General features: G+C 46.8%; 1 protein-coding gene across 14 annotated transcripts in view; it reads right to left on the minus strand.

The window, feature by feature from the left end:
* Positions 1–25,234, minus strand: part of AGAP1 (ArfGAP with GTPase domain, ankyrin repeat and PH domain 1) — a 551,343-nt gene that overhangs the window by 155,390 nt on the left and 370,719 nt on the right. For 8 of the 14 annotated variants that reach the window (XM_082395538.1, XM_082395537.1, XM_082395534.1 and 5 more), the window contains exon 12: positions 10,808–10,966. The exons of the other annotated variants lie outside the window; for them this stretch is intronic. In XM_082395538.1, coding sequence (XP_082251664.1) covers positions 10,808–10,966 — 159 coding nt within the window. The remainder of the gene's footprint in view (positions 1–10,807; positions 10,967–25,234) is intronic. 14 annotated transcript variants of the gene reach the window in all.

Genomic DNA, 25,234 nt, shown 5'->3' on the forward strand with positions numbered 1-25,234 from the left:
AAAAATATACAATGTTATAAAATCAGATGGTTTAATGTTGCAAATGCAAAAGCTCACTGAAAGTTTTCTTTCCAGTTGGAGAAATGGCATATACATTTGACGAATCTTTTTATGCTACTCCACCTATATGTTATTGGATGCGGGGCAGTAAATGATGCTTTCTATCTGTTAAAAAAATTACCCTAAAATTGCAAGTTTGCAACTAAAACTGCTGGGACCAAAAAACAACCAAACAAAAAAACTAAGTAACTGTAAAATTTTAGACTTCTGTATTTTAGGAAGCTTTAACAATTTACATTAATAACACGTTGTTGCATTGAGACCAATGAGAAACGATGTTACTAAAAATACCAGTGGGATGGGAAATGGCAAGTTTCAGCGACAACTCTACTGGAGACTTCTAGACTTCCAGGAGAATCAGGGGTTTCTGGGCTTGGACTACCTCCCTCTCTCCTAACCCACCTCTGCCTCGTCTTTCTACACCAGATGATAACCCATGCTGACTCAGCAGTTGGCTTGTAAAAGTCACAATCACTGCTCCCTGAAAACCATGAGGGGGGCACTTGACTGCCCAGACTCGAGTCCAAACCTTTTGTGGACCCTTTTTCTAATCACCCTTCCTACCTTGATGCCTTGTCTCCAGCTAAGTCCCTTCATTACCCACCCCACAAAGCTCCCCAGACACATGCCCTTCCCAGCCTTCACACACACTCTTCCCTTCTCTGTCGTCAGAGAAGCCAAGAGAAGAGAGAGTTTCCAGCACGATGGAGCGGTCACTGGGCTGCCCATCGCTAAGAAGCAGGTGGCGAAGGGAACCACGCTGTACCTGGGGTGGACAGAGTGCGTGGCCCGGCATTGGATGAGAGCAGTGTCCGGGCAGTGCGGGGAGGGAGGACAGATCGGGACAGATCAAAGAGAAAGCACCTGGTGAGCAGCTGGAGACACTGAGTGTAGACAGGAGTCCCAGGAGGGTGTATGGAGAAGGAGGCGGAGAAGGGGCTGGAAGGTCAGAGGGCCACAGAGCCAGGATGGGAGATGCCGGAGCAGGCCTGTCTGCTGAACGGAGGGACCCAACACCCGGGAGAATCTGACGGTACAGGAAGCAGACAGGGTAACTGCAGAGGCAGAGTCCTTTGGAAGTGAGAGGTGATGGGTCCAGAGGTGGAAGGAGCGACACTTCACAAGGGCAGGGACCTCCCAGCCCCTGGCCAGCAGGAAGCAGACCAGAGGCTGCAGCTCCAGGTGCAGCTGGGGCGTGGGGTTGGGAAGGTGAGTATGCGCCTTCCCCTATTTCACTGGTGAGACTTAAAGAGGGTCATCAGGTGAGGGAGAAAGTGAAAGATTCAAGAGGAAAATTTTTGAAAGAGTCATTTTGAAAAATTATGCTGTATCATATTACTTTACGCTACTTTGTGTCAAAATTGTCCCAATTCCTGTGCTGTACGGTAGGTCCTTATTAGTTATCCATTTTATATATAGTAGTGTGTATATGTCTACCCAATACTCTTTAATGGCCTACATGGGAAAACAATCTAAAAAAGAGTGGATATATGTATATGTAGAACTGATTCACTTTGCTGTGCAGCAGGAACTAACACAACATGGTACATCAACTACACTTCAATAAAGATTAAAAAAAATGGTCACAATTCTTTCCTGTAACTTTGACCCACTGTTCCGAGTTCAATTCTCTGGACGTTCACAGGGTAAGGCTCCTATTTGTTACCTTGACCGCCATTCGCATGCAGCGTTCAACCCCGACCCCCGCTCCAGAAGAGTGGACCTCAATCCCAGCTGCACCTAACAAGCCCCCTGGGAACATCTGGTGCACAGGCTCCACCCCAGGGCCAAAGAAGCCCATCTCCAGCCCTTGGTCCCAGGAGCCAGTACTTTTTTAAAGCACCCTCCAGAGCAGGACCAGGGACGCCCCTGCCCCAGAGGCCCCTCCCACCTCCCAATTCCTCCATCCCTATCTCTGACGTGGGTTCCAGAGCCTTCTCTACATGCCCACCCACTGCTGTGAACAATCCCCATTTGCCAGTGTCCTTCTGGAAGTGTGGTCCCACAAAAGAGACCTCTCCTTCTCTTAGGGCAGAGTAAGTCTCGACGGCATTTCGGCAGATGAGATACACCCAGGTCAGCCTCGTCGAGGCAGGGTTCCCCATTCTACGTGTGCACAGTTGGTTTGCTGAATCTGAATGCAGGATATTTATCTTAGTTTCACTTTGTTAGCCTGACCCATTTTGTGCTCTCTGAATAGGGAAGATGCTGAGATTACACCCGCCAATGTGTGTCGTCCGCGTGTCCTCAACACAGGCCGAGGGTCAAGGCCATCCCGGGTCTCCCTGAGGCAGAGTTCTTGGGGCAGCTGAGCGTGGTGGTTCAAAGTACAGCACAGTGGAGGCTGAGACACAGCCTGAGATGCAGTCCAGCCTTGGCCACCGGCCTGCTGCTACCTCTGTTTCCTCATCTAAAACGGGGATGGCACTAGCCCTCCTCTCCCGGGTCCTCGTGCCTGACAGGCAGGGAGTGCTGGACGGATGTCATGTGACATCATCACTGGTAGTAGCAGCAGAACTGCCATGGGGCTGGTACGACCCCCGCCTTCTGCCTTGGGGAACGGTCTGGGAAGCTGAGTTGAAAGTCTCGCTGCGGACAAGGCACTGCTTGGGTTGGCTGTAGTCATTCTCTCAAGAAAGGAAACAGCCTCCCTTTTCTTTGGGAAGGCTGATCACTTAATCCACGGTGGAACACAGTGACGGTGGCTGCTCGGGTCCATAAAACCCAAGTCTTCACTGTCCAGACCAGGGTTTCTGGACCTCTGCGCTACTGACTTTGGACCAGATGGCCCGCTGTCGTGGGGAGCTGCCCTGTGCACTGAAGGGGGTGCACAAGCTTCTCTGGCTTCACCCACTCGATTCCAGTAGCAAACCCCTCCAACCCCCTCAACTGTGACAACCTGAACTGTCTCCAGACACTGCCAAATGTCCCCAGGGGAGGGACACACAAAATCACCCCTGGTTGAGAACCACTGGTCTAGATGAAGATACCGAGGGCCAGAGAGGCCAAAAGATATGGTCCAGGTACCATAGCAACTGGCAACAGTATCCTGCTCTAACATCTGTTTAAAATGATTTCTAGACGTTTGCCAGGCAACAAGAGAACGGCCGGCCTGCAGGTATGCAATCTCCTGCTCCCGGTCTGATACCGGGGCAGCGTTTCCCCTAGTCAGCACCTGCTGCTAGAAATAGCTGTTAGGAAGGAACTGAGGAGGCAAAGTACAAAGTAACAACGTTCTGACTGGGAGGAAAAAAATACACCTTTTACCCCCTGCGGCCAGATACCCTAGGAAGCTTCTGCTTTCTCCTCGGTCCCATGCAGAGAAAGGGAAGCAGGTTCTGCCTGCAGAAGGGAACTGGGGTCATCCCTTTAATTAGGCCGACGACGAGCCTGGTGGGGGGAACAGACCGCAGCGGCCGAGACCGGGCGTGCCCAGCTTTGAGATGAGAGCCCACGGGTCCTTTAATTCTGAGCTTAGCTGAAGGTTGATGACAAGCCCCAGGGAATGGTTTCTGAATGCCAGCCAAGATTTGGGAGAAACAGATGAGAAAGGCAAAGTTCAGCAGAAGTGAGAGAAGGGAAAATGTCTACCTTCCCTTAAAAAGCAAGCTCTATGAAAAGATAAACAATTCTTATGATACGTTGTTTTAATACTAAGAATTCATTTCTCCTTTAAAAAAAATAGCAGAGGGGAAAACTATAAGCTTTGGAATCAGAAAGACCTGGGTTTGAATCCTGGCTATTAAGAGTGTGGTCTTAAGATTCTCGACCCTTTGGAACCTCACTTATGAAACAGGGATAATGATTCTCAGGAAATGGGCATTAGATGTCAAGCTCCTGACACAGAGAGGCAGCTGTACAAATTCAGACTCTAGGTAAGATGGCCAAACAGGCACATGTGAAAAGATGCTCAACATCGCTAATTATTAGAGAAATGCAAATCAAAACTACAGTGAGGTATTAACCCACACCGGTCAGAATGCCCATCAAAAAATCTACAAACAATAAATGCTGGAGAGGGTGTGGAGAAAAAGGAACCCTCCTCCACTGCTGGTGGGAATGTAAATTGGTGCAGCCACTATGGGGAAGAGTATGGAGATTCCTTAAAAAACTAAAAATACAGCTACCGTATGATCCTGCAATCCCACTCCTGGGCATATATCCAGAGAAAACTCGATTTGAAAAGATAAATGCACCCCCAATGTTCACAGCAGCACTATTTACAATAGCCAAGACATGGAAGCAAACTAAATGTCCATTGACAGATGAATGGATAAAGATGTGGTACACATATAAATGGAATATTACTCAGTTATAAAAAGAATGAAATAATACCATTTGCAAAAACATGGATGGACTTAGAAAATATCATACTAAGTGAAGTAACTCAGATAAAGACAAATATCGTATGATATAACTTACAGGTGGAATCTGAAAAAATGATATGACTGAATTTATTTAGAAAACAGACTCACAGACATAGAAAACAAACTTACGGTTACCAAAGGGGAAACAGGGGGTATAAATTAGGAATTTGGGATTAATAGATACATGCTACTGTACATAAAATAGGTAACCAACAAGGACCTACTGTATAGCACAGGAAACTACATTATCTTGTAATAACCTATAATGGAAAACAATCCAAAATAGAATAGATATATATGTATAACTGAATCACTCTGCTGTACACCTGAAACTAACACACTATTGTAAATCAACTATACTTGAATTAAAAAGGAAAAAAAAAAAAAAAAGGTGGGAGCGGTAGTGTCACACTACCACCACCTGCTGGTCACATGATAAAATTGTTAGCATAGACTCCAAGGAGAGAAAAAAAGTGCTCAAGCTGTAAAAATTAAAATTAATGAACTGACAGTAAACCTTCCCAGAACCCACAGTTACAGCATGCTCTCTGTAATCTCAAATGCAGGGCTGCCTGCCCCTCCTGAGGCTGGCTCTATGAGAAAGGAGAAACCAAAGGAAGTGCAGGACACAACGACCAGAGCTGAAACCCGTGTTTCTAACTTCTGCCATTAAAACAAGCCTTGTAAAAAACGTCCATGATGACAAAAAATATTTAAAAGTTAGCAAAAATGCAAGCGCTTCAGATTCAAGATTGGTTGTCTAATAACCATAGATTCTGGTGGGAAGATGTGTGGTTAAATGGTTAGAAGGAAATGGGCACACACACACCTTCCATGTGGAAGAGTGAAAGATGGGTATGGTTTTTACACTTGAGGCTGACAAGGCTGGACGGTGGCCTGGAGGAGGCAGGCGGAAGTGAAATGTTCAAGAGTCATCTGACGCAGTGCAGTACTGGCGGTGATGGGCGGCCAGGGTGGCAGAAGATTAACTCTTGGAATGAAGCAATCAGAGATGGGGTGGAGCCATCAGAACAACCTGACAGTCAAGAGGAGCGGGGAGTTTGGCTGCCACGGCAACGGCCACCACTGAGACCCTCAGCCCACAGCTGGCAGTGGCAGGAGATGGTGTGGCAGGCCGCCAGGCTTGCCGAGACACGTAGGACCACTTGCAGACGGATGCACAGGGTTCACGGCATTGGCTCGGGCCCTCAGCACAGGTGCGGTGCACCTGAAAATGCATTTTGCCTCGGAGCAACGTATGACAACTCAGTATACTACAAATGACCCTCCCGGGGGTCCCCTGCTACCCACAGTCATACTAACTCTTGGCTAGCACTTCTAGAGAAAACGACCTATAGAGAAATGATTAATCAAAAAAAAAAAAAAAGTCACAGGCTCCCAATGAGATTGCAGAGAATTCTCAGCCAATAGTTGTTGCAGAGATAATTGTTCTGAATCTATCAATAAAGCTGAGCTGCCCCTTCATTGACTGCAAACACCAATTTCTTTCACCCAGGATTATAAGCTGGTGTTCACAGGCTCACTCCTGCCATTACCGTGATAAACAGTTTAAACCACAACAGGGTCTGACATGTAGATCAATTCTGGGTCCATAAAGAATCTACACAAGAGGTTCCAGGACAGGAATTTACAGCCACCAGTTTTTATTCTCTCTTGCTGCAAAAATTACTTCTGTCAAACACTTAGGAGAGTGAGGAAAAATGTAAAAAAATTAATTTTTCATGTACTACTGGAACAGCCTTTTTCAACGCAGAAGCTCAAGATGAATATGTTTCTGCATTTAAAAAATTACGCGGAGCAGCATGTGGTGCTTAGTCGGAGTGGGACCCAATCCTCTGTGCTGCAAGCTGGCAGACAGCAATCTGAAACCCTGAGCTGAGCTGCCTGCATTTCCTCTAAGGGCAGATGCGGCTCTCACGTTAGCAACGCCAAATTATATTAGACATTTAATTTTAAACCTCAGGTACTTAAATGTAAAACCTTACAGCAGTAATAGTCATAAAGCAGTGGGGCACTGCATTTCACAGAATGGATTCTTCTTTTTTCCCCCCTTAATTTAACCAGAACCTCCTGTTTTGTAGTTTCACACACCACAAAGTCATCTATCTAATTAGGAGTTGCTCACAGCTGCTTAAAAGACAGAAACCCCCAGGGTACCTGTGCGTCTAAAGGGGAAGACTTTACAGAGTTCTCTGGAGCCAAAGTCTTAATTTAGTGTGGACAAGGGGGCAGAGAAAAATGGAATCCCAATGTTATGTATTATCATGTACAATAAAAATGTGGGACAATGGGAAGGCATATTCACCAACACATGGGCATTTGGATTCAAAAGCTGCTTACTTCTCCCTGTCCCTGCTGATAGCACAGTGTAAGCTTTTTTATGACTCTGACATCCAAACCAGAGACTGGGGTGAGGGAGAGAAAATGATTTAAAAAAAAAAAAAAAAAAAAAAGGGTGGAGTTTGTATTTCACTGCGACGTAAAGAGAAAAAGCACGACAGAGAGCTCTTAATCATTGTTTCTTTTGTGATTATTTTCCAAGCATGGCAGGGAACGTGGATGCCCAAGTTGAGGTCTTGAAATCCATTCATAAATGTGTTTTCTTGAAGTCAGCCGTCAGATCCTGTGCCCTGATTTTATTAACAACTGCTCGGCGTCTGGCAGGATGGTACTAACGGGAGGGAAGCCAGGACATTACTCTGGCCACAGGCAGACAAGGCTACTCCACATCCAGGTGGACCCGAATGGCCCAGGATTCTTGACAACGTGCACTCTGATCCAGGAAGTCTTGCTGGAGCCTGGGACTATGCATTTCTAGGCAACTCCCAGGGGCTGTCAGATACCAGTTAGTCTGTGGACCACACTGAGAAGCAAGGATTTCGAGCAATGGTTCTCAAACTTCAGCATGCAGCATCATTCCATGGAGGGTTTGCTGGCCCAAAGGTTGCTGGGTCCCACCCCTGAGTTTCAGATTCAGTGGGTCTGGGATGGGACTTCCGAGTCTGCATTTCTAACCAGTTCCCAGGGGATGCTGCCGCCACAGGTCTGGGAAGCATATCTTGAGAAGTGCTGACGTAGACTCTAAGGCCTAGAATCAGGCCACCTGGGTTCACATCCCAGCCTTACCGGGACGTGACTCTGGACCAGCAATATTGAACCCTTCTGTACCAGAGTCTCCCCACCTGGAAAATGGAGCTAAGAGCAGTATCCACTCCACGGGGATCAAATGTGATGATCCACGTGAAGCCCTCAATAAATCTTAGCTTTTTCTTTTTTTTAAAGATTTATTGATTGACTGATTGATTGCTATGTTGGGTCTTCGTTTCTGTGCTAGGGCTTTCTCTAGTTGCAGCAAGCGGGGGCCACTCTTCATTGCGGTGCGCGGGCCTCTCACTGTCGCGGCCTCTCTTGTTGCGGAGCACAGGCTCCAGACGCGCAGGCTCAGTAGTTGTGGCTCACGGGCCTAGTTGCTCCGCGGCATGTGGGATCTTCCCAGACCAGGGCTCGAACCCGTGTCCCCTGCATTGGCAGGCAGATTCTCAACCACTGCGCCACCAGGGAAGCCCAGTATTAGCTCTTTTTATCATTACTACTTTCTCTTTTCAATCATATCTTGGGTGTGACATACCATCCATCCTTAGAAAATATAGGCGTGAAGGAAGATCCCTGAGAAGCTATAGGAATCTTACTTCTGTACAACATTCTGTTGTCTCTCTGGATCTTTGCTATTTAAAGTGTCAGCTGTAAGCCTTAAAATAAGATGCTAATTAATTTTGCAATTCTGACCCCTTAATACTCATCTCTCTTCTTCCTCTCTGTCCTCATTTTCCTGCATTCCAACTAATACCTTGCACTTCCTTGTGGCCCCTCGGCTGTTCCATGTTGCCCTTTCCTCCTCTTCAAGTCTGTCCAAACTGCCTTCATGTTTAGAACAACTTCTTCCTGTGGTTTTGCACACACACAATCCATCTGGTTCTCGAAACGTTGCTCAAGTTTCAGTCTCTTTGGGAAGTTTTCCTTGATTAAATGTCTCCATCCTTAAACTACCTGCACAATTTCAGCCCAAGCTTTCTCCATCCACATCCCGCAGTAGGCTCGTACCAGGGCACAGACTGGTTTCTCATCTCCTGTGTTCACGGTTCAAGCTCTGGGGCATCAGGAAGCCTAGCTAGTCTTTCACAAACACACAGTGTGATAGAACAATGGACACCCGGGGCGTTGGCATGTGAGAAATAGCTCTGTAAATTTAAAAACAGCGTTCATCCGTTGGCAACCTCAGTCGTACAGGTACTTTATAAATATGCCCGTACGGACCAATACGATCACCTTCCGTGGGAAGAGGCTTCTCACCAAATCAAGGGTCTGGCGCTCACGGAGTCTCTGATGTGACGGTGTGGAGGTGCCTTGGCATACAGACATGACCAGAGGCAAAGAGCTCTTGGGTAGAGGGAAAGTTAGCTAGGGAGTCTTTATCAAAGCGATAATTATGCAAATGGAATATCTGTAAAGAGTGGATTTTAGGTTAATAGGCTGCTTCCAATGCTTTTTGTGTAAAAGTATTCTGCGTGTGGGGAGGCAAAGACTTGGGGTGAGGCTCTTGTTCAGGAACCTGTTCTTCTAACACCCCCCCCGCCCCAAATATAACTCCTATGGCACAAAGGGAACAGAACCTAGAGACCGCCGCCCTCATCGGGCTGTGGTGGTGACCCGACAGTTCTCACTCACAGGAGGAAAGCTTTAGAAAGGGTGCTGCTGGGCAGGGCAGTGTGGGCACCAGGCCGGGAAGAGCCAGCGTATGACTCCTGCCCCCCTCAAACGTGGGCGCGCACCTTCTCAGAGGGTGCCAGAATGAACCCACTCAGACAGTTAAGGGTAATGCTCATCGAAAAACGGCTGCATTTCCAAGTATTTGATAACGCAATTAAGCATGTGAACTGCTTGCCCCCCTAAAAAAAGTAACCATGGCAACCACAGCAGATGCTCAGTGACAGAGGCCACAGATGGACACTGCCCTACATACCTACTGACCACGCAAGGGAGAGAAGGACACACCCATTTAAGATTAGAACACAGAGGCTTGCAGAGGTAAGGCCGCCTGCCAAGGCCACCTGCTCGGCAGGTCGGGGGCCTCTGCCTGGAGCACGGATGTGTCTGCTGAGAAGGCCCCCGGCAGGCCTGTCGGGGCACCTGACGGCTATGAACGCACAGCTGTCGCGTTACAAGGGAATAAACTGTACGCGGTTAATTTATAATGACTTCAGCCTCTTCATTGAGCGTCTTAAGGTGCTGTCATGGTTTCAGACGAAAGGTGGAACGCCCAGTCCCTGAAGAGGCTGGAGGTAGACGTTCGTTCTCTACCGAAGCATCCTGTTTTGTCTGAGGAAGGAGCTGGGAGCGCGCTGGGCAAGGGCGATGCGGTCCGTAGGCCCCAGGCCCGCGCCGCTATGGCACCCGCTGGAGCTGCCTTTCGAGACCTCACTCCTCCTCCTTGGTTTGGAGATGTCTTTTCTTTAAGGCCTCTGCTCGGCGGCGTCTGATGGAGGGGCGTGGAGTAACTAGAAATAAGGATGATGTTTATCCAAAGCACACGTCCTGCTGCAGCAGCTGCTGGGTCTATAGGGAAGACCTGATGCTGAATCTTTTAATTAGGACAAATTATGCTAAAATTACTCTAAAACCCTGTCTGATAGATGACACACTACAGTGGGAATTCCTTTAAATACCGGTGAACAGGCCATAGACAAAATGCCACAGGCAAAGCGTGTTGTGGTAAAGTGCAGCCTCAACGCTGCATAATTCACGCGCTCACACATATGTCAAGATAGTTTCCAGTGTGCACATTTGTTTCCCTAGAATCTGCCCACACTTAAAAAAAAAAAAAAAAAAAAAGGCAAGAGGGAAGACTCTCCAAAACTTAGATGATATACCAGGAATCTTGGAAAACGGATAAGGAAAATGAATTATGTGTTTTCCTTTGATACAAAAACACCGCAAAGCCTAACCACATAAAACGCACACTAATGATGGAAAGTGCAGGCCACATCATGTAGGCAAGTGTGATCAGGGGCATACCACCTGCAGTCGGGTCTCAGCCCTGCCTGCGGTCTCAGTTTCCAAATCTGTCAAGTGGGAATGAACATCTACCGCTCCCTGCACCAAAGAAGGACACAAGATGCCGCGGGTGAGACAGCCGATCAAGGATAAAGCGCTCCACGGGTGGAAGGCGGGCCGGGCAGCGTCGACAGGGTGGCCGCCCTCAGAGCGGAGCTCGGAGAGCTCGGGGAGTCACGTCCAGCCCCTGGTTTACAACCGAGGACCGCGAGGTGGCCGCAGGTCCGTGGGGCTGTGCCCTCTCTTACCACTGCTGATGGCTGAGTTTGCAATGACCGTAGCCTCGCTCCACTGGTCGGCACTGGAGACAGAGTAGGACCGTTGCTGCATGCCGTCCGGTCGGCTGTTGAAGGAGCCCAGGCTGACGCCGCTCGCCATCTGAGACCCAGGCGCACTAGTGACATTCCCTAGGAATAAACAAGTCAGGTGAACACCAGTGCGCACTGCACACCCGAAGCCGGCACGAGTTAGTCTAGGGGCTTACGCGCCTGCACACCGTGGACCTGACACCGAGAGCAGCCGGCGTCCCGATACAGGGCAAGTGGAAGCATCACACGAAACAGTGTTCCAGAGGAAAATAGGGTGAAGCAGGCCTTACGGTGTTTGACAAAGGAACCCGATGCTTCAGACGGCTACACCCACCACAATCCAAGACAAAGATGCACACCACCACCACCGCCATCTCTAGATGGAGTAGCGGTGAAGACAAAAGACCCGCTTTTGGGAAAAGCGATATTCCTGGCAGGCCAGCGAGCCGGGCGCTGAAGGATCCCTGCTGCATCCACACATCAATGGAAATGAAATGATCACCAGTCGGGGGTCAACTGTCTGGTGCCAGAGGATTACTTTCACGGGGAAGCTATACTTCATGATCAACACAAATCAAAGTTGCCAGATGCGACATCGGTGGAAACGCAGACTCTTAAACCAGGTAAGTTTACTCTTAACCTTGAGAAGACTACGCAGAGGAAAAATAACCCGAGCGACTTCACAGCACGCACATAGACTGCGCTGAAAAATGGTTCCATTGTATACTTAATGATTTGAATCAGTTGCTCAACATCAAAATGAATTATGATCTGGTCACACCAACTTTAGACTCAAAAACATAATTAAGTGCCTCTCTCTAAAGCTCAGCCAATCATACCTTGCTGCCAGTGAGTTCGTTTGTTAGATCTGTAGGCAGATCTTCAAAGGCATTAGGTTTCTTTTTTTAAACATTCCTCCCATTGTTTTAGTTTGGAACCAATTAAGTTCAAAATTGTTTTCATAGAAGGTTTTCATAGCACAAGATTTTAAATACACAGACCGTATTAGTAGTTCCCAAGTCTGGCCAATTACCAGAATTACCCGTGGAGCTTTTTAAAAATAGAGGCTTCAAGAAATTCAAATTTCGATTCAGGAGGTCTGGGGATAGAGCTTGAGGGGATACGCATTTTCAAAAGGACTTCGGCGATTCTGGTGCGCAGCCAGAGGTAGGAACCAGGGCTCCACCACAAACGAGGTCCTCACTGCAATCGCACAGAGCATCCGGAAGTGACAAAATCATCAATGAAACAATACGTGGGCAAACAGGACAAACAAGCGGTGAATGAAGAGGAAGGATTTTGCTCTGAAAAATATATTTCTACCTTAAAAAATGATGCCGACTTTACGCTGTTGTGTGAACTGGGTACATTTTGAATGTCGTGAAAGTAAGTATTCCTAGGCAGGTTTACCGGATTCCAGAAAAAAAGCCAAAAGTACCACCTGAGGAAGGAAGAACGGGAGCCCACATATCTTCCTAAGCGTGGGCCTCAGAGCAGAAGCAGCTGCACCGCCCGGGAGCATCTTCGAAATGCAGGTTCCCCGGCCTCGCCCTCGCCCCTGCTTTTTAGTAAGAGCCCCAGGTGACACGTGCACACGTGAAAATATGAGTGGGCCTGCAGGAGAGCTCCGACTGATTTAAACACCAAACACTTAAACCAGAAAGTAACCATGAACACGAAACAAAAACTACAACGAAAGCTCTTCCCTGCCGCGGACCACTGAGGTCAAAGATGCTCCCGGGAAGTGCACCTGCCCTAGCTCCTCGGCTGAGCTGCAGAGGGTCTTGAGCCAGTTTCCCATCTCCCTCCCAACTCTGATGTTCTGATTTTAGGACCTGTCCGAGCCCTAAAAACGCAGAATCTCGTGCATCCTGAATGGCAGCGTCAGCCAGAGCTGCCGCCCGCTCCAGCACCGTCCTCAGCAGCCTGGGAAGCAGGGCCAGGTGTGTAGCATCTCACAGGGACAGAGGAGCCAAGGCACAGAGAGGCAGCACCAAGGGACACACCACACGCCCCTCCGGGTTTTTTCCACGTGTCGTCTATCATTTAGGGTGCCCTGGAGCTGTCTTCTGGGTGCGCTTCTCCTCGGCCAGATCCCTGTACCACAGGGCATTGTAACAGCCGGACAGCGTGCCCAGCAGCTGACCAGGCGAACCCGTCGGGCAGCATGGCAGGGTCTCCTCCTGACCCTGTGCTGACACCCGCGTCTGCCACCCCCTTCTCCCCACACCTTCTACGCCCTGCTACCTTCTGAGGAGGGCACCCGTTGGGTTACCTCTGGCTCCCAGCTGGGCTGAACGAGGGGGGAGCACAGGAGTGTGAAGTGGGGATGTGCATCCCTGGCCCCCCCTTCGGGTCCGTGGTGGTCCTGGTGCCACTCTGCCAGCCCTGGTGCCTGTACTACCTCCCGGCTTCTCTCTGCCCACACCTCTGTCCCTTTGCAAAGAAACACTTCTGAGCAGGAGGGTGTGGGCCTCTGCCTTCCCTTCCTTGTGGTGACCCTGGTCCCGCACGCCCACCATTTAAGAGGGGTTCACAACTCCTCCTGAGGCTCTGAGGCCCCTTCCACTTTCCAGTGTGGTCCTGGTGTCTGAATTTTACGTGAATTCATAAAAACGCTAACGTTAAGGGACTTCCCTGGTGGCGCAGTGGTTAAGAATCCACCTGCCAATGCAGGGAACACTAGTTCAAGCCCTGGTCCGGGAAGATCCCACATGCCGCGGAGCAACTAAGCCTGTGTGCCACAACTACTGAGCCCACGCGCCTAGAGCCCGTGCTCTGCAACAAGAGAAGCCACCGCAATGAGAAGCACACGCACCGCAACGAAGAGTAGCCCCTGCTCGCCGCAACTAGAGGAAGCCCGTGCGCAGCAACAGAGACCCAATGCAGCCAAAAATAAGTAAATAAATAAATAAACAGATAAAAACTAATCGTATAAAAAAATGAGCTTTATTAAAAAAAAGAAGCTAACATTTTTATGGTGGGTGGAAGGAAAAGGAAGTGATGGAAAGAGACTAGGAGAAAAAGCACAATGAGAAGCTGCATGTGGGCTGTGACCCCACTCTGAGCCGGGCCCCCTGAGCCCGTACTGCCCATGGGGACACCTACTGTTTGGTGAGAATGTCAGGGGGATGATTCCTTCCTCCCTTCAGCGCTCATCCGTACCCCTGACAAGTCATTATCATGTGTGGGATTTGTCCACAAAACCTCATTTCGTACCACCTGTAGGCACACAAGGCCAAAACACCTGAAAAACCAAAAATAAATTCACCATCCGTCCGTCTTTGGGCAGATGAGTCCAGCAGTGCCCCTTCCCTTGTTCATTCTGTCTGGGGTGTGTCTCCGAGCACGACCAGCCCCAAACCCTCCTGACGTACTCCAGTCAAAAGGCAGAGAGAATGATCTTAGTGCGCCCAGCACTGCCTACTTGGTGCCAAAGTCCAAGAATAAGTAGCCACAGGTACTCAGGACAGCCAAGTCCATCTGAACTCTGGGTCAGGGACGCAGGAAACATTCAAACGGAGACATCGGATAAAGAGCTAGTCTTAGGATGACAAGTTCTCCATCTTAAGGCCAAACGTCTACCAGGGAAAGAGCAGATTCCTTAAAATGTACAAGCTAATGAAAAACTATGCGATGATGCTGGTCATACCTCTGGTTTTTAAACTTCCAGCTGTTTGTCGAATGGAATTTTCAGTACATTAAGCTGCTGGTGGATCCACCCTGGGGTTTAGCTCCTGAGGGGCCCCCAAGGAACCAAACTGGGATCTCCGGGGTGAAGAAACTCCTGTCAAGGCTGTGTGGTCCTGGTGTCTGATTGCAGAATCCGTACGAGACCCAAAACAGCCGCATGGAATCATTCAGAAAGCACACCCTGAGGGCCCTCCAGCTGGCGAGGGGCTTCTTATCCCAACCACACCCAATTCCCAATTGTCAGACTAAACAGAGACACCATGACACCATGACTGAATTCTGGCCAAATGAATGTGTGTACATGGCCACGTGGTTATAGAAGTAAAATTTTAAAGCAGATCCATAATCTTGCGGCCTGGCGTCTGGGTTGAGCTCGTAGATGTGTTTTTGCTTAGAGGGCAATGAGTTCTTTTTTAAGTAGAATTAATTTGGGAGCGTGCATCTAAAAATCTGTGGTTTCTGGCATTGTTTGAAAAATAAGAATATGCGGCAGCCATGGGCCTGTGTTTATTCTCAGAAACAGTCAGTTGACTCCATCCCTTGAATCCGTCTGGGTGGTCTGAATCTACCCCGCAAGAAGACAGGGCACACACCAGCCCTCCTGCCCACCCAACTTCACTCAATTACCTGCCTGCCTACTTCCCGATCTTTGGTGACCACGAGTTACAAAATCTTCCAAAAATATACAGAGGACGATTCTCATTTCAGAAGGAAAACATTTCTCATTTTCTCTCAAGAGAGTAAATCTTTTTTTTATACATGCCCATTCACTTTAATTTCAGTTAAAATGTTTCTGAAAATCAAATAATAAAAGATCAACTAATTGTGACATAAGGAAACAAAAAATTGTGAGGGGTAAGAAATATTGCTTCTGCCTTAAATATATATACTCTGGAGTTCCACAAACAGGTGCTTGCCTGTAAATGTGAATGCATAAAGACACATGTTCCAACTCTGAAGCAAACCAGTGGTCCACAGACTTGGTCATGACACTGTGAAAGTAGCCTTGCTGGCTTAATGTGGCTCATGACACATCTTGTCCCAAGCATGAGCAGTCTTGGGCCAGTGGTCATATTTTGAGGCATTTCTACTTACTTTGAGTAAATCCTTCAGTCAAAGCAACAAACTACCCCCCAACTGTTTCATGAATATGTTTAGTAACTATACAGAGTTAAAATCTAATGATAGTATTTTATGTCATAATTTCTGATGCTTATTTTCAATTGCATGCACGCACACACACACCCAACAGAGGCTAGTGCATAAGTTCAGTTCTGTTCCTGAATGAACCTAGCTAACTGGTCAAGTAGTACTGACCTGCCCCTGCTTCTGCCCTACGTGTGAGCACTCAGGGAGCGTTCACCAGATTGAAAGCACCTCTAAGCACATAAGGAGATGCTAGGTTTCAAATCACTTTCTCTCCTCTCACAGTACTCAAGGGTGACCTCTCTCATTGAACGGCAATTCATTTCACATTAATAAGTTATTAATTAAGGCTGTGGATCTGGAGTTCTCACTTGTGACTTATCTGATTCCCTGAGAGCTAAGGGTCTTAAAATCAAGACCACCTGCGATCAAGTGATGCCTGAACACTGTTCTAAGTGCAGTCAGGGTCAGCCTGAAGTGAGGCAGAGGCCTCGGCTCCCGGTGATCAAGAGGAATAGCTGGGGATCTAAAGCCCAAATGGCCCACAACGATCCACAGAAACACCTCGCTCGGGGTCGGGTGACTGCCCTGTTGATCAGTCAATCACTGCAGGGGCACACGGTCTGAGAGGAGCCCTGCCCGACCAGGGCCCTGGTGATGCCCAGGAGAGGAAGACTGCTTCCTCTCCCAGCCAGGTGACCACCTAAACCGTTATCTGTTTGCTACAGAATTTCATTTGTGTATCTGGAAAACACGACAAGAGGCTGGGGTCTCTCCAACCGGGGGGACTCAGAACAGGGCTGGAACTTGCTGTCTTTCAGGCACATCTGTGTTTCTCCAGAGACAAGAGATTCCACAAGCCAGACTGGGACGTCCCCTCCCCTGGAGCACAGGGGGCAGGTCTAACAACTGGTTCTAGCTCACCGAGCTCCGAGCAGACACAAGGCCTTAAAAGGAGGCGGGCGGATGTTCGCCTCCCTGAGATGAGCACCAGGCCTGTGCCTGCCTGTGGGTGGGAAGGGCACTTTTCATCTTTCCTTCCCTTCTCTCCCCTCATCCCCGTCTTCCACCCTCCCTGGGCCTCAGCTCTCCCAGGACACCGCCTCCTGCTGGTAGACAGGTCCACGGGTCCTTCACGGCATGGCACAGGGGGGTGGCACCTTTTTGTTCCGATGGTCTTTTCAGGAATGTCTGTGCAGTGAACGGACTTGGATGATGGAGAGACCGTCCTCCTCCAGAGGAGGGCGGATCTGTGCGTTGTCGGGATGAAAACGTCACGTTCCAGGGCAAAGGCTGGGCAGGCGTGCCTGTACCCCATTATACAAGACTGCGGTTTCCTGAGCTCGGGGTTCCTCTCCTGTAACGTGATGCACTGTGTATGCTGGTGTCACCTGGCCCCGAGGGAACTGGTGCACGACACTGCTGAGACTCTGGCCACTGCTACTGCTGTGAGTAACAAGCTGTCATTTGTCCTGACACAGGGGTCTCACCATCCAGGAAACAGGCAGGCTGGCTGAACTTGCAGGGAGGGTAAAATCAGACCCTGCACAGTCCTGGTCACTAGTTCTAACACCGACCTACTACATTTCCTTGTCTCACCGCATGGAACCCCTGCTGTGCTGGGCACGATGAAGAAGACAGTCCCTGGACCAGCCACCGTCTGGTCCAGGAGAAGGTCTCAGACAAGCCCACGAGTGGCCAAAATGCAGGGCAAGGAACACAAGAGCCGTGAGAAGGTCAAAGAGGCAGGATATCATGCCTGCTGGAAGCTTCAGGAGAAACTTCATGGAACACTGTAGGTTTATTTTAGACTTTGGAATTGGCCCATCTCTGTAAATAATAACATGGAAAGAGGGGACACTACCTAACACTATCACCCGACAACCCAGATGTAAAGCTTTCACAGAACAACCCAATCCGTCTTCTTGTCTCTTAAAAGATTCCTCTTTTTTCTTTCACATCCCTCTGGATTAAAATCACACCAACATAAACAGATGAATGGATAAAGAAGATGTGGTGTATACACACACACACACACGCACACACACTGGAATATTACTCAGCCATAAAAAAGAATCACATTTTGCCATTTGCAGCAACATGGACAGACTTGGAGGTCACTATGCTAAGTGAAGTAAGTCAGACAGAGAAAGACAAATGCTGTATGATATCACTTAATGTGGAATCTAAAAAATACAACAAATTAGTGAATACAACAAAAAAAGAAGCAGACACACAGGTACAGAGAACGAAGTAGCTGTTACCAGTGGGGAGAGGGGAGTAAGTGGTACAAACTATTAGGTATAAAATAAGCTACAAGAATATACTGTACAACACAGGGAATATAGCCAATATTTTATAATAACTCTAAATGGAGTATAACCTTTAAGAATTGTGACTCACTATATTGTACACCTGTAACTTATATAATATTGTATAGCAACTATACTGTAATAAAAAAATTTAAAAATAAAACAAGGACAAAAAAAATCATATAGACATGCAGAAACAATCCACCAGAACACATGTACAAGAATGTTCATGGCAGAATTATTGAGAATGGCTGAAACGTCCATCCATCCACCATGGGTACCTCGTGGTAGATCCACACCAATAAGAATGAATGGCCTCTGACATGGGCCACAACAGGAGAGACACCACAGACAGGATGTGGATCCGAAGAAGACAAACACGAGGGCTCCACCTGTCCTGGTCCCATACAGCCATACGATGGGTCAAACCCAACAGGCAAAGCCCATCTACGGAGTGGGAAATGAGACGATGGTCACCCTCGTGTGTGTGTAGGGGAAGATGTGGGCAGCGATGGGATGGGGCCCGGGGGCTTCCTGGGCTGCCGGCCACCTGCTCCTATTTGACTCATGTGCTGGTCACCCGTACGCTTAGCTGGAACTTAGGATTTTGCACTTTGTAAGTGTATGTTAATCAATAAAATTTACCCCCCAACTCCCCCAAACAACTCATTTGAATGGTTTGTGAACGCAGAGGTCAGATCAGGAAGTATGAGAAGAAGTCACCAAGGAGCAAGGAGACACTTTCACCCGTGTTATATCCCAAGGAGCGGCCCAGCCCTACAAAGTATGGGATGCTGGCATCCAGAGGCAGCGAGGCACAAAAGGACCCATCTGGTAATTGTCTCAGGATTTTTTTTCCCCGAACAGTATCTGCATTATGATGACATACGTGGTCGACTTCCTGGCCCATTCTGGAACACAGGAGAGTGTGTCCTCACAGATCCCCTCTACTGATCAGCTGGCTGCTGGCCTTGCTGAGCAGGGGCGGCCGCATTAGGATGCTAATCCGCGGAGCCCCACACCACTGCCTTGATATGGAGATGCGTGTGCCCACTGGGCCGGCTGATTAGCGCGAGCTTCCATGTGTCAAAAGCGCCAGATTCTTCCCAAAGAATAATTTTAGCTTTGCTTACGTCCCTAAAGTGTAACAGTTGATTTGAAAAGGTACTTACCTCCACCATATGCTATTTTTCTTTAAACAATTTGCATTTCAAAGTGAATATGGCATTTATAGCTGAATGAATATCAGTGTGTTGCCTGATCTCACACGAGCATGAAAAAGATGCTGGTTTTCTATTGAACAAGAATGTTTTCATCCACCAAATGACATCAAAGGGAGAATTCCTTTTTTAAGCTATAGGCTTATTACATTAAAAATAGCCTGTTCTGATTTTTAAAAATATAACCTGAAATAAGGTTTTTCATAGCATTTAAATAGAGATTCATCAACAATCTTTTTTTTTTTTTTCCTTAATACAGAATTCTGCTCACTGCACATCCTGATTTTGGTCTACCTTCAATAATGAGACTTGACCCTACCAAGGCTTCAACTCGGAAAACAATATTTGGCATTTGACTTATTTGGTGAAACAGCCTAGAAAAGGGCAGAAACTCTTGGTGATGGTGATAATGAAGTTTCTCGTACACTGAGAGTGGAGGAGAAAAACCCAAAGAAGATTCTATGAGCACGTGAGTGTGAAAGAGACATTTATGTCCATTGTGGGACTTTGTAATTTTTTTAAAAAATCATAATTACAGAAATAGGATTGATAGGAACTCACTCTTCCCCTCGAAGGCCTCACCCTCTGAAATAGCGATTGCTCTTATAGGCCCTTTTTCATTCCTATGTGGCTTCAAATGTTATAAAAACTCAGAGTTCAAGGCTACTGTGCAAACCTACAGCTACACCGTGCCCCATTCCGAGTGCGGGCGGGAAAACCAGGTCTGCGGGAATCAGGACTGGACAACTGAGGCTCTTCTAATGGCCACATCACTTCAAACTAGGCCTCCGCCATCTGTTCCGTCCTCTAATTATAAACCCAAAAATAATATAATTCACCACACTACCATAAAAAGTGAGATACAAATGATTTAAGTGCCTGTGAGGAGGGCCCATTCGCCTCACTATTTGCATTGGAAATCTGCCCTCCTTTTGGCAACCAGGATTTCAGGCTAAGAGGATTTTTTTTTCCAAGGACACCTTCAGTAGCTTTTCTTAAAGATGCAGGCATTCAGGACTCCACATTATGTGATACTTGTTTTGTAAAAGGGTGCAATTCAACACATCTACTATTGAGATAGGAATCTTGTGTTTCTCAGAATGCTGTGCATTTTATTATTTTTTTGGTTGTATGTTTTCTGCAGTATGCTTACCAGAGAAAAAAGAATGTACAGAGTCCAGACCCAGTGGTAATGACAAATGTAATTACTACTAAATGCAACACTGTGGCCATGCCCAGAATTAAAAATCCTGGAACTAGACAGTTCATGGTTATTTCCTAAAATGTAGAAATAGCTCATTTTATTCTGATTTCTCCCTGTTCTAATGATGATGTCATGGGGAAAAAATGGGAGTATGTTTTGTTCTATAAATTACTGAAACTTATTTTGCAAGGTTATGCAGATACACAAATAAAGTAAAATAGAAGTCTACCAAAATCCCATCTAATAGATCAACTCATTATTGAACATATGCATACATTTTTCTTAATTATGACAATAGAAAAGATGTAATATTCTACAACACTTCTGTATTATGACTTCCCAGCCATTTCCCCATGTTGTTCCAAAACCTTCAAATAATTTCAGACATATAACATCTTACAGATTTAATGTAGATAACTTACACTGCCATTTTCCTACATCTGGATAGTTTTGATTGCTTGCAATTTCTCATCATTATAAACAATACTGCAAAGGACATCTTCTACTTTTAGACTTTTCCTTAGGCTGACATCCCAGAAGAGTTATTATTGGGTTAAACAGCATTAACATCTTTCTGACTCGTGATATACGTTATTAATTAATTTTCTTAATGACCCGTGGGCTAAAAGAAGATGGAACCTGGGCATCCTGAAAACAAGTCAGTTCAGAATTTGTAAAATGGATAGAACAGTAACAATGATGATAAAATGGAGATAATAATGATGATGATCATAATATGCCCCCTGTGGTTATTAATACAAGGACCAAATTACATAAAGCACTTCGTATACTGCAAAGCCTCTGAAGATAGTAGTTGTTATTAATTTTGCCAACAGTGAGTTGTCCTTTTCTCTACAGTTTAATTTTTTAGCAAAAACGGTGATACTGCTAATTTTGTTTGACTTTAAAATCTAAGAAGTCTGGATATTTTACTCCTGTTTCTCTCGTGGCGGTGTCTCTTCGTGTGTAAACTGCTCGGACTGTTTGCCTCCTATCTGTGTTTTGGTGTCCTAGTCATTCATCACTTCACATGAGCCCAAACACTCATTCACCGATGGTGTTTCTTGAACACCTACTCCTGTATAAGGACCAGTACAGCATTTAGCACTGGGACAACTCGGAGACACTCTTCCCACTCTTAGTCTCCCCAAATTCCAAAGGTAATGCCGAAGTCATCAGAAGTAGAGTTTATAAAAGGAAAGACAGAAAGGAAAGAAATCATGTGCTTGGGACATAACGCAAGCAATGGATGAATGAGATTACCTGATGGGCAAGGACAGGTGAGGTACAGTATCCACGGTCCTGCTTACATCCCATCCCTGGGATGCAGCTCCACCCTGGGGATGGATAGAACTTGGTGTTTGGTAATAAATTAAGAAGAAAATATTAAGCACAATCAGAAGGTAAGTTCTGATATTTGGAAAGAGTTTAAATATTTATTGCAATGACAAAATCTGCTTTTTCCAGTTGGGTGGCCCAGCATTCATCACTGCAAAACGACACCTGCACTTCTCATCCTGCCCATTTATATCTATCTGCCTGAGGAACACTTGCTGCTACGGATTCTGAAGGTGTCTATGGAGAGGGTCAGCATAATGCTTACTTATGCTTATGCACATGATGCTTACACAGTGCTTACTTACCTACAAGCCATTGCTTGGTACGGGTTACATGAACAAGTTTATATGCAATACAGTTATAATGAGGTATGGTGACATTACACAAAAGGAGGCTAAAACTAAGGATTTTTTAAAGCAATAAACTATGAATATAGCACTCAAGTAATAATGTTTTCTAAAACAGAAAGTCCAAGATGCTCGTATCATCTTCTCTCCTAGTTTCTTATTTGGTTCTATGCCCCCAACAACTTAATTCAATAGTTCAGTTTCCTCCTTTGCCATGCATAATAGTCCTGTCTTTAAAATATTCTTTCTCCTCCATGTGATATCTACAATAGGTGTGTTTCGCACAAAATTCAGTGTGACTTGACAGCACTGCTTTGAGGGATGTCTTCCCTGGCTCTCACTGAATTTTACAAGCCCTTTCAGGAAGGTGGCCACACAGCCCCACCCCCAGAAGTGCTCACTTGGACTTCTTCCTCTCCCATCCAGGCTTCATAGAATCATCTCTCAGGACTGAACAGAGAGAGCCATTAGGGGGTGAGGGCACTGAGGAACTCCATGTTTGCAACTCTGATGATGTGAAGGGGGGCTGCTTGTTTGTGGGCCAGGATGTTTTGGGGTTTAACCACTCACTAGGAATATTCCAGAGAGAGAGGCGCGGTCTCTGTACGTGTGGTTTCTCAAAATGCCAGGCCACAAGGTTTGGAGCTGGTAAGACATCATGACTACTTGGAAAAGTTCTCCTCTGCCAATGTGGCAACGATTATGGAGCAAGTGGGCCAACCACAGACTTGACTCTAGCACAGAAAGGCTCTACCCAAGGCCCTGGTCCCAGCCGAGGCCCCGGCCAGCTACCTTGCTGAAGGCCGTTGGGTCAGTGAAAGCCGCCCTCTTTCCTAGAGCTCTTCCAATGCTGACCATTTTCCCAATCTTGAAAGTATCATGTCAACAGCTGAAACACTATTCTTCACTGAACACACACATTTTTGAGAGGGGGGGGGAAAGTTTCTAAAGCAACTTTTATTTACTGATCGGGATATCTGTTCCCACAGAGATGTATGGCTCAGTATCCCCATCATCCTTCTATGTTTTTAACGGAAATCATCAAGGATTAACTTGCTTTTGTCAGTTCTTACAGAAAAGAACACTCCATTTAGAGTTCAAATGATTGAAGACAGTTTCCTTAAACTGGAAGGTATGGCTTTGATTTATATGTGAACTGTACCCCAATGATCTTGATCACGGAATGTTGCAATGGAGGAACCGTTATCTGAAAGCAAACGATACTTACTCTCAATATTTATCACTTACAGCTCACATGATGGGCGATACTCAGGAATATTTACTTAATGCAAAAATAATTGCTAGGTCACGAAGCTAGGAGAGGATAACAAAAGAAGAGAAATAATGGTCTATGCCTCAAAGAGTTTACAATTTAATGATGGAAACAATGTAGCACACATTTGCCTAAATCTCAGTGGGAGAAACGTCTAAACGTAGAAACGACTTAACAGTAAGAAGGCATTTCTCCTAAAAGCAGATGCCAAAACGTTTATAAAGAATCAAATAATCACTTTAGAGCCATTTCATTTCAGATGTCACCAACTTCTTCAAATTTTAGTCTTAGAGAAGCCCCACAAAACGTTTTTAACCTAAAAATAATGAATTATTAATTTGCCGTCAAAACCTACTCCAATAAAACCTGGTTTATGGAAGCAGACATCATCACGGGATACTGATTTGGGGGAGTATTCTCCAGCAAGTTAATTCTCCACCAAGAAGGTGATCATCTGCAAGTGTTCCACCAAAGCTGCTAGAAGGGTGTTTGGCCAAAGCATCCAATTTCTGTTATCGGTGGATTCGTGCTGTGAACAGAATCTAAAGTGTGGGAAATAAGCTGGTGACCAAGGGCTCTGATGTCCTAACGAGCCTGCGACTCGACCCACCGGGAGGAGACCCGCTCACCCGGTGCACAGACTCCGGAGTTACGAAAATGTCTTCTAGACCATTTGAAACTAAACAAAGAAAAACTTTGTTTCTACAAGACAACCACGGATCTAGTTTTGATGTTGCGTGTTGCGTTATTTTTTTTTTTTAAATAGCTATTACCACTGTAGCAGCAGCTTAGCGACTCAGCGTCTGCAGTGTGAGCAGTTTTGATAAACAGCCTCTGCGGGCCACACAACGGGGATAATGTATCCTTAAGTACCGCCAATGAGCTGCCATTCTGCACAGCCAATTACTTCTGTGCGTCTGTCACTCAAAGGAAAAATGACTGAGCCCATTAGATCAAACCTTTGTCACTGTTCCTAATGCACTCTTAGGCCTCATTAATCTCCGGGAGCAGCAACAGAGCTGCCGGGGTCTCATTGCCTCCCCCGACCAGGCCCACGTGAAGCCTCTCATCTCTCCCCCAAGTGTTCCGCGTTAATCAAGCTCTCCGTATTACCCCAGTCCCTGTCACGGCGGAGAGCGCGCTCCCTCTTAAATGCTCTCATTATGACCCATCTTTAGAGCCGGCTAAGTGGAAAAAAAAAAAGAGAGAGGGAGAGAGGGAGAAAGAGGACGGGAGAGAAAGAGGAGAGGAAAAAGCAAGTCCGATCACATTAATATTCATGACACTAATTAGTATTCTAGGTCACTGAATATTCATGCTATTAGTTGGGTTTTTTATGGGTTTGCTGGATGCCCTGATTACTGAAGTGTGGAGGGACACAGCATGGTTGAGACTTTCGATGTCCACGGCGGTTCAATACTCAAAACACATTGAGATCCCTGCCCCCACCCCTGGAAAATCAGCCTCAACCCTCCAGACGGCTTTCATATTTTGAAACCGCTGGGGGCCTGAGTCGGGGGAGGTGGAGGTGGAGGACAAGGGGGAAAGGTCTCCCCGTCACGAAGGTCTCAGCATCAATCTGGTTAGGATAAAAACACACCCACAGCTGCAAATACCCAACAAAGACACACTTTAGGGATGAGAAGATAGCTGTCATCTAGGAAGCAAATGTCGCAACCAGGAGTTATGGCGAACACAGGAATAAAGAGAGGATGGACACACAGAACTGGAGCAGAGCCCCCCATGGAGATCCAGGGAAGTCCTGAAGGGCATTTCTCTGGCTGCCCAGCTCACTGCCATCATGGGGGGAGCTGTGGGTTGCGGGGCATGGGTT

The sequence above is a fragment of the Balaenoptera borealis genome (genome assembly GCF_965194805.1).
Source record: "Balaenoptera borealis genome assembly, chromosome: 6".
NCBI classification, from domain to species: Eukaryota; Metazoa; Chordata; class Mammalia; order Artiodactyla; family Balaenopteridae; genus Balaenoptera; species Balaenoptera borealis.